The 10,993-nt window shown below is 26.5% G+C and overlaps 1 protein-coding gene across 1 annotated transcript; it reads right to left on the bottom strand.

Moving 5' to 3' along the window:
* Nucleotides 1–210: 210 nt before the first annotated feature.
* On the bottom strand, nt 211–6,526 carry LOC113549051 (structural maintenance of chromosomes protein 2). The gene is made up of 3 exons (XM_026950197.1): nt 6,333–6,526; nt 1,896–4,765; nt 211–1,182 (listed from the first exon to the last, which is right to left on the bottom strand). Exons 2-3 carry the CDS (start codon nt 4,756–4,758, stop codon nt 539–541), a joined length of 3,507 nt encoding a protein of 1,168 aa, XP_026805998.1. The 5' UTR covers nt 4,759–4,765; nt 6,333–6,526; the 3' UTR covers nt 211–538.
* Nucleotides 6,527–10,993: the final 4,467 nt, after the last annotated feature.

Raw genomic sequence — 10,993 nt, 5'->3', positions numbered from 1 at the left:
TATTCAATAATACCACTAAATTTTAAGTTCTACAATTTAAAAATGTAAAATGTTTGGTATTTGTATTTTATATTATTACATATTTATAATCGTACATATAAAACTTGTATATACATAATTGTAAAGAAAGTTAAGTATAAATTAACTATGTCTAAATATTTAAAAAAAAAAATATTTGTATGAAAAAAAGCATAATATTAAAATCTATCATCTAAAATATTGTAGCTGTACTTTTAAATATCAAAACATGAATAAAAAATTTAACTATAAAATAAATATATATAAAAAAAAATTGAAATGCCTTGATAAATGCTTATTAGGTGATTATCATAGTAATATTAAAAATTAATAAAACAATATACAAGGTATGTTAAACTAATAAATACAATTCTGGAGCATAGCATAGCATATACAGCATAGCAGAAACAAAGGAAGCAAATCAAACTACCTTTATACTATGTAAGTTGGATACAACTGTTAATTTTATAACTCTGTTATAACATTATATAATAAAAAAAAAACAAATTCAATATTAAATTTATGTTTGATTACAAGTAGTTCTTGTTACTGCAGAAGATCCGTCAACAAATTTTGTTCTAAACAAAACATTAGCATTGCTAAACATTCCATCCTTGAGCGATACTACAATAAATTGGGATTGTTTAAAATGTTGTTTCAACATTTTGCCTATGTTTTGGGTATGAGAAAGATCTAGAGCAGCATCTACTTCGTCCAAAATGTAAAGAGGAACTGGGTTGAACAGCAACATTGCTAAGACTAAAGACAATGCAACTAAAGAGCGTTGCCCACCGCTTAGTTCTTCTAAACTTTCTTTCCATAGTCCATTAAATGCAACACAAATCTCTAAGCCAGCTGTGATGTCATCTACGTTTGTTTGTTTTAAACGAGCTTGGGCACCAGGTAATACACTACTAAATATTTTTCCAAACTCTATATTCACACGATTTGAAGCATGTTGTAAATGAAGACGTTTTTTTACTTCTAATTCTTCAATTATTTCATTAATTTTAATTTTATCCTTTACAATTGTTTCCAGTTTTTTTTGAAGGCGCTTATACTCTTGAATATGTTTATGAAAGTTATTTAATTTTCCGGGATCTACAACTTTTGCTAATTGGTCATACCTAGCTTGCAGTTCATTGACTGACCGAGTGCATTCCTCTGTGAACAAATAATATATAATTATTTAAACTATTCAAAATACTTATTGATTAACATATTATGATGTATAAATAATATGAGTTATTTTATTAATTCTATAAACTTACAATTATACCTTAACACCAAACACACACATTACTTTGATAAGTATACATATAATACATCAGTTATTCTAATTATTGTTTCATTACTAATTATTTTTGGGAATATTTTACTTTAAATAAAATATGATATGAACATAATACTGACATTTTTTAGAATACTTATGATTATAAAGCATGTTAGTGCGTGTTTTTACATTTTTATTGCTGAGATTTATCCAGACATAAAAAACAACTAGATAGTCAACCTTATGATAATATTGAAGTCTACAGTCATATTATAAAAGGGCAATGTTTACAAAGTTTTAATATTATATGAAACTGAAAATAAATTTGTTATTTGTATTATTATCACTCAGTATAGGTAAATTATTTATTGAGTTATTTTGTAAACATTGCCCTGTTGGCATATAGCCGCATGACTTCAACATTCCTATGGAAATATTATATGCAATTAGCATATTTAGTTGTTTTATAGGTCTATGGGCTTATCATAACCAATACAAAATCAGCATTGTTTGATGAAAACAAAAAATTATAAATACTTATAAATAACCCAAAATATATTATTTATCATTATAATAAAAAATGGTATACTATGCTGTATCTTACCAGATTTAAAATTTATAAAATCCATTTTAAGTGCCATTTGTTTTTGTTCGTCGGGTAATCTCTTATCAATATCCTTAAATTTTTCTTGGGCAGCTACTAATCCATTAGTCACTTTAGTAATTTCTGAAGAAAGCTCAGCCAGATTAACTTGATTAGTTGAAATTTCTTCCATCAATTTCTTGAATAAATATTTATGTTCTTGAATTGCATTAGAATTTTGCATTGCAATTTCTTTCTGAGCTTCATATTCTTTAGATGCCTCCTTACATTTATCATCAGCTATTTCTAGTTCAGACATCAATGTGAGAAGCTTTTCTTCAAGTTGTTTCTTCTCCACATTTAACTCAACCAATTGATTTTCTTCTTCTTGCATCTGACCAGTTAAATCTTTTATTTCAAGTTCTAATTTGTTGTAGTTATTTTTTTTTTTATCGTATTCAGTTTTGTTTTTTTTTATTTTTTCCAAAATATTTTTTCTAGTTTTTTCTGCATCACTTAGCTGTTTTTTTAGAATATTCTCAGCATTTTTCATTTTATTTTCTAATTCTTTAATTTTTTTTTGCAAATTTTTTTCATTAGCTTTGCCTTCTGCCAACTTAGACTCCAGTTCTGCTATTTGCTGATTAATTTTATTAAATTCAGTAACTTGTTGATGAGGTTGTCCTAAATGTACATCTGATCTAATTTTTTCCAACTCCTCTTGAACAGAAATTTGTCGATCTTTAAGCTGTGCAACCTTTTCTGGCAAATTATGCATGGCTTGCAAACTATTATCCACCTTTTCAAATTCAGCTTTTTTTGCTTGAAGCTCTACTGAAACTTCATCTTGTTTCGCTATTGATTGTAAAATAAGCCTTTGAGTATTTGCTCCACCAGTAAGACTACCAGAAGGATTGAAATGATCACCCTCCAAAGTAAAACAATGTTTATTGACTCCCTGGTCAAAACAAACTTTTTCAGCAATTCCCTTGGTAGTACATATAAATGCTTGTCCAAATACCCACTGTATAGCTTTTAAGTGTTTTTTATCATATTTAATAAGTGACATGGCAGGAAAAACTTGATCGGCTCCACCAATTTGCTGAGCTCTACTTATAATTTTAGGATCCAAACTATTAGATTTGATTTTACTCAAAGGAATAAAATTCACACGACTTGAAAACTTATTGGTTTCTAAAATATCTTTACCAACAGTATCATCTTCAACAACAATAAAGTATAATTTACCTCCAGCCAAAGTTGTTAATGCAAGCTCAAATCTAAAATCAATAGGCGTAAATAAACGGCAAATAAGCCCATGCACTTTACGTCGATCAAAATTAGGTCTTGGATCATTGTATCTAAAGAATAAACTTGGATTGTTCGATTCAAACGATTCAGTTTTTGAATTCAAATTGCGTACTTCTCTGAGTAAATTATCACGACTTGATTTCAAATTATGATGTTGATTTAATGCTTCACTAGCTTTTATATATTCGTCTTTAACTTTCTCATATTCTTTTTCTTTAGTTGTTAATTGAGCCATTTGTATGTTATACGTTTTTTGTGCTTCTTTCATACCAGTTAAGTGTTCATTTAACTTTTTTTTTAATCCATCAATTTTAATTGCACATTGTTGATTTTCTGTCTGCTGATTTTGTAATTCTAAATTATATTTATTAATATTTTCCTGCACTGAACCATTATCTTCATCACCAAATATATTTCCTGAATTTAATGATCGTATTTTTTTATCAATCTCATCCAAATCGTTTGTATTTTTTTTATTCTCTTCTTCTACACCTGCATTCATCTCATTAAAGTCTTCCATCTCTTTTTTCTTTGCTTCATAACCTTTCTTACTATTATTAATTTGTTTTTCCAGATCTTTAATTTTTTTAACTTCAACATTTATGTTTGTTTTACATGCATTTACTTGAAGCTGTACTTTGTCTTTTTCTTTTTCTGTTTCTTCAAGTTTAACTTTTAATTTATTCAAATTAGTTCCACCATTTATTTTCAGCAACTCCTCATCTTTTTTAAGTTTTTCCTCCATATCTTTTATCTGATTTTTTGATTTTTCTATCAATTCTTCTTTATCCTGTTTTAAAACATTTAATTTCTTAAGATCCTCAGATAATTTATTTACCATTTTCATTAATTGCACATAATTCCAATTATCAAGCTTCTCCTTTAATATTCTTAACTGACCATGAACCATATTTAATTCTTCTAACATCTGTTTTTCTTTTTCAATAGTCTCCATAGTTGGAAGAATCTCTTCGTCGGCAACATCTCGCATTTCTTTTAATTTGTTATCTTTCTTGCCCACTGTCATTTCAAGACTTCTTTTCTTAGACTCATACATGTTAGTCCCAGCAGCCTCTTCAATCATAGACAATATTTCTATAGGTTTCATATTCAACACTTTTGTAATTCTACCTTGCATAATAATGAAATGAGGATTATTAACATTCATTTGTAGAGAATTAAAAAAATCCATAATTTTTTTAGCCGGAACAGTAAGACCATTAATCCTATAAGTATTTTTAGAACCCATTCCCACTTCTCGTGAAATGACAATTTCATCGTTGTGTGTATAATGTGGAGCAGACCTTGATTTGTCTTTATTGTCAAAAGTGATAGTGACAGTAGCTGTATGAACTCCAGCCTGTCCACTTTTATAAATAACATCTTGCATAGTTGAAGCACGTATAGTGTTCATAGCTGATATACCCAAAGTAAAACATATTGCATCCAAAATATTTGACTTCCCCGTACCATTTAAGCCAGTTATAGCATTGAATTCTGGATCAAAATCATTCAACTCCACACGTTTTCCATATGACTTAAAGCCGTCAATGACCAAGGATTTTATATGCATTATAAATCTGGAAAATAAATTTTACTGATGTTAATAATAACCTATTATTTAGTCTAACAAGTTTATAACAAAATAACTAAACTTAAAATTAATTATTATAAAATACACTCGTAACACAATAGCAAAAATTAATCAACCATAGTCTAAACGTTACTATCACAATTTGCTATGTGATTAAAGTATGAATATGAAAAAAAAAAACTAAAAATATTTATTAACTACAAAAAATGGTTATAGTCTTGTCTTGGTTATAATAAAATAATTGTTAAAAAAATACTTGAAGTCATATACTTGTAATCTGTATAGTGAATATATATTTGTATCTTAATAAGGCATAATATGGAGAATTTAACGTTCAGAACAATCACTTTTAATTTGTTATTTTTAATATTTAATGAATTAATTTCTAATTAAAAAGTAAATATTTTATCTAGATATGTCAAAAGGTTTTTAAAGCGTTCATTTTTGCTTCAAAATTAAAATATAAAAAAAAAACATTTTGAGGTAATATGTTTATTCTTAAATTAGATATCAGGTCAATTGACTCTAATATTAAAAATAATAGTTTAAAATGGATTATTGTAAATGTTAAATTGTCCATGTTATGCATTAAAAAGATAAAGGCAACACATATGGGTAAAATGTCTTCTCAATATCTAAAGATACTGTTATATTTATTATCACTGAATTCTGTATAAATGTGGTCCATAATCAGAATTTTCTTCTATTCACCAAATTAAATAATGATTAAGTAAAACAATTTCACTAGTTACCACATTTAATATCAAACAACCTAACCATGCAGTAAAGTAGTAGAATATTTTAAATTGTGATAACGGATCAACTAAGCAATTCAAATAAAATAAAATGATATTATAGTATCTTCAATCTGTAAATTCAATAAATAATATTAAATTATTAACTGTTATTCAAGCTTCAAATCCCTATCACAAAACTTCTAACTTATGATTTTTGATATTCTTATAAATATGTATGCTATATATTACTGTAATTTTGCAGTTATCATTCACACTTAAAGAAACTGATATTAGAAAATCATAAAAAACCTTCGTCATCGGCACTGTTAAATTAAAATTAAAGAGAATTGTCATATAAAATTTTTGTAGCACTGTAAGAAAAAAAAAATTACTACAGATACTTAAATTGATTATATTATTTTTTATGGTCATCTGTGTGGTTTTGGATTTGGACTTTATTTAGATAAGTGCCTATACAGCTACTTGTTTAAATTACTTCAATACATAATTTGCATTTTCAATCATTGTATAGCCACAAAGCACAGACTAAATGAAAATACAGTTTCATATAATCTGTAGTATGGTATCTCTAGCCGCGATTTCTGTTACAGTCGCCAGTCTTACTTAACTTTAATTATCAATATTGTTATTTTATAACTATTAATTATATAACCTACATCCTACTTGTACATTTATTATAACTTAATCGTTTAACAATATGATTGGTTTTCTAATAATCACTCTTTTACAACAGAAAGCCAAATTAATTGAGCAGTGTAAAACATATAATAATAATTGCGCAACAGGGTTACTTACTCTTAGGCAGACGTAGTAATGAAAAACGAAATCATAACATTAAAATCAAAAACTGAGTTACTGTTAATAACAAACTATAATATTATGAACTTGCTTTAAAGTTTAAATAATTGATTTATCGTCGAACACACATATAAATTAACTGTAAATTTGTAAAACCCACAAACATGAAACTTAAAATCTATTATAGTGTTATCAGATACATTCTTTTAACCGCCATTTTACCGCAACGCAAAAGGCAACATTTGTTATCATAACAAAAAAAAACACAGGGCGAGCCTTAGAGTAAATATTTAACAAGCCAAAAAAAATGTATGTTGGCTACACCGGATCAACGCGGGAATATAAAAATTAATTATTATAATTATTTTTATTATGCTTATTTATTTGGAAAAAAAATTACATATCCTAATTCCATTACTCAACCATTCTTTAAATTAAGAAGTTAGTCCAAACAATAAAATTCATGAAAAAACACAAATAAAAATAATTTATTGATGTACTGAAATTGTGTTTTTAGGTACCTATAGCCAGGTCGGGAAATTAAAATTTATCCAGGCCATGGCTGCACCGACCAAAAGAATTTGGTTTACCTATTTCAAAACTATTATATCAATAGACTTTATTTGATTACTACTTTCAGTATTATAAAAGTATTTCAGTCACAATTTTTCTATTTCTTTTGACTTCTGTCTTCTAACGCACTAGGATATATTATATTATTACCTATATTTAAATTGTGATATATCGTTATTTTACGCGATTTCGTAAAAAATTAAACTTCATACGTTCATAAATATTTTTCTATATTGTGCTATAATTTTTTATTATATTTTAGTTTTTAAATTGATTTTCACTATTTATGTTGATGAATTGATTCGGTCCATGATTTATGGAAATAATTGGATGCAGGATAATGTACATATTATATGTAATATATCTATTTTTATATGGCTTGGTGAAATTTCAAAATGGCCTGCTTGATACCTCGCATGCCCGAAAAAAACCTGAAATGACGTCCCTCCCCGAGTTTATATATACAATTCAGCAAAAACAAATATCTAATACCATATTTATCATACACTATACGCAGAATACAGTACCAAATAGGGATTTGGGAGGTACCATATTAATATATATTAATATGCTATAACTCTATAATAGATAAGTCCGTGTGCGAGAAAAACTATTACAGGGTTATGGCCTGTGTCCCACTGTGAAATTTTTAAGTTAAACAAATATTACGATAGATCATAATAGATAACTATAAATACCTGGATTTTTATGCTACAATCAACTTCAATTACATTTCCAAAATGTATAAAATTAAATTGTTAATATCTATTTATTTTTTAAATTAGAGAATAACATTTTTTTAGTGTAACCTGTAGATTGGTAGAGGTACGTCAAATTATATTTATTTAATATCATAACATATTTTTTATATAATCAGTAATGGCCAATACTTACAGGCGGTGCTACTCGGGGCAAGGGTAGGCAAGTGTTTATGTTAATTATATGTAAGTAAAGAAAGAAATTGTAAATCATAGTATTAAAAAAATAGTATTAAATATTATTAATTAATCTAGTATGATTTATAGTAAATACATTAACGGTATTGTTTTTGATTTTCAGTAACTCAAGTTAAAAGTATTTAGCTCCCCCATAAAAAAATCTTGGCTACGCCTCTGGATGTTGTATAGTATTAGTATATAAACTAAATATATTATAAAATATATAATATATAATCTATAATAAATTATCTAATCTAATTAAATATCAAACGAGTACATTCTAAGTTGTTTTCTTGCAGTCGCGACGGGTAGAGACGGTAGTGATGTAGATGACTATATATTATAGCAGTGGTCACTAACTGGCGGACCGCGAACTTTTTTTTTACGGACCCTTAGCTACAGAGTAGATTTTAAAGTTTTTATAATATAAATAAATAAAAATTATAAGTGTGTCATATAAAATTTATATTACGAAAAAAAAATTAAAGTAATCTGTATTGAACAAAAGCATAAATAAATCAATATAAATACTAATTTAAAAAAAAATGTATTTACTAACGTGATGTGTAAATTATTAAAACTGTTAGAGACCACGGTCGGTATAGTAAGTTTCAAAACGGACCTCCATAGCCATTAGTTGCTATATAGTATATAGTTTCCCATGTTTCGGTCGTATCTCGTATAGTCTTCGTTATCTTTGTCACACCGTATATTATACAAGTTCAATGACATTGATAAAGTAACATACATAAACTACAAAATAATAATACCTAACATACCTACAATAACTATGAATACAAAAATCCATGCATTTTGATGAAATAAAACTGAAAATATGTATTTATATGCAAAACCCCTAAAACGTGCAATTATTTGCAAAATAAAATAATTATTATAGATTGTTCTGAAACATGCAATAAAAAGTTTCAATTACTCGAGATTCAGGTATTCGTATAATATAATTCATATTTATGTATATGCTGATTCCCCTCATTAATAACCTCAGAAATTTAAACCTGAAAAATATTACCACATGTCCACATAATATAATAATAACGATTATGTACACAACATATTTACTGCAGGATTTCAATGTCAATTTAAAATTTAAAAAATAATGTATGATGTATATTTTTTAGTCTAAATAATACATTTGTATTAAACTTTCAATAATATAAGTAACTACCTATACAAACAATATATATAATATAATAATATACTTATACAGTCGTCTGTGTTTGTATTTAACCGTTCGTTCACATTGGGTTCACATTGGATTTAGATCATTAGTTTTGAATTCCTATATTATTTTGCAAAGCAAGTTTTATTTGGTCTTTCGGCAATTAATTTTTTATTTTATTTCTTTAAATGGTAAGGATATAAGTGATACTTATTTTTAACAATATTTCTATCGTTTAAACTATAAATTGCTAACATATTTTGTGTACAGCATAAATAATACACCTTTCAGATAGCTTTTTTTGACATAATAACTCTCAAAAATATTATTCAAACAGATATTATTAACTGATTAAATCACATTACAGAACTGCATATACATAATACAGTACACAACAAAACATGAACAATTTTAAAGATAATCATTTCCAAATTTAAATAATTATAAAAATAATTTCTTTCGGCGTGGAAGCTTGTCATGAATAGAGTTATACAGTACATTGTTTAAATTAGGGGTTTTGATATAACCAAAATAATTATACGGAGCTAAACATAACAGATCTTTTCGGATCGTAATTATTGGCTATTTATTATTTCACTAAACATGAGGCATAAACTCACCAGAAGTGATATAAATAGTTTAATAAGTATTAGTTTATATTTTAAATACAAAATGGAACCTAACTAACGAAAAAAACAAAATAATAATAACATATTTTCATATAAAAATAAATAACAAAGAAATAAATGTTATGATTATTTAATTAGATTTTCAAAGTTCCCCACCTGACTGTAAACAAATTTAAACTCTAAATGAAACACTCTTTGTACCTAGTCCTTTATTGTTTTAACGACTGATATTTGATTCTAAAAAAATTAAGATAGTAACCATTAACAGCGTATAACTTTGCAATTATGGAAGATAAGAAAACCAAACTTATAAAGTATTCTAGGTATTATTTAGTAAAATAATACACAAACGACAAAACCCATACTAAATATTGAATTATTTGTAGTAATACGAGATTTATTTTTAAAAATTCTAACTTTTAATAAAAAATGTTTACTTTTTCAACTTAATAATAATAATTTGCATAATTTTGGTTTAATTGCGTATGTTGCTTGATAGGATAATTAAATAGCTTTAATTTAAAAAAAATTATGTTAAAATGTCGAAAAGTTTTGGAGAAACATAAAAAAATGAGTGCTAGGTTTGGTTTTATTTAAAAAAAATTGAATTGCTTATAGCTTAAAAAATAAAAAAGTTAGACCCCCTCTTTAAAGGGGGTATTTCTTAATAATTTTAGGCATACTTTCATATGACATCGGCCGTGCCTACTGAGTATTGAGTAAACAACTGGGTGTTTACTGTAAGTATAGGCATACTAAATGCACTATTGCAGCTTACACGTCTATTACAATGAACTACTTTGTTGGTAAACAAGCAAGCAAAGAGAATAAAACAGGTTTATAATTTCTGGTTACGGATTTTTGGTGAGAAATCGACGTTTCGATTTTTTTGGATACCTATCGGCTATCTGTATTATTTGAGTGTCGCAGTTATAAGGATATTTATTCAATTATTTTTAATTCTTGAAGAATTGATCAGTTAAGCTTAATATCAATTTCTCGTTGTTCTGTGTTGTACAGCCCGTACCTACACTAAAAAAATCCGTGTGTACTTAATAATTACTATAATACTATGTAAAATGTAAATATTTAATATCCCAATATCCGTATTACCCAAAATTGTATACAGTTATTAACACTATTAATGAGTAAATTATTACCTATTAACATAATATTTTTTAAATGAACCTATCTCCCAACAGTCCCAACATGCAATTATTTCACTTATATAGTTTGATATGCCTAAATAACTAGGTATTGCATACAAGTTAAAATTATAAGATAGGTTATCTTAGATAGCACTGCGACTAAACATAAAAATTTAGTATGTTTAAACAA

This window comes from Rhopalosiphum maidis, chromosome 4 (genome assembly GCF_003676215.2).
Source record: "Rhopalosiphum maidis isolate BTI-1 chromosome 4, ASM367621v3, whole genome shotgun sequence".
NCBI lineage: Eukaryota > Metazoa > Arthropoda > Insecta > Hemiptera > Aphididae > Rhopalosiphum > Rhopalosiphum maidis.
Note: the sequence above shows the minus strand (reverse complement) of the source record. Positions and strands in the feature narration are given on the sequence as shown.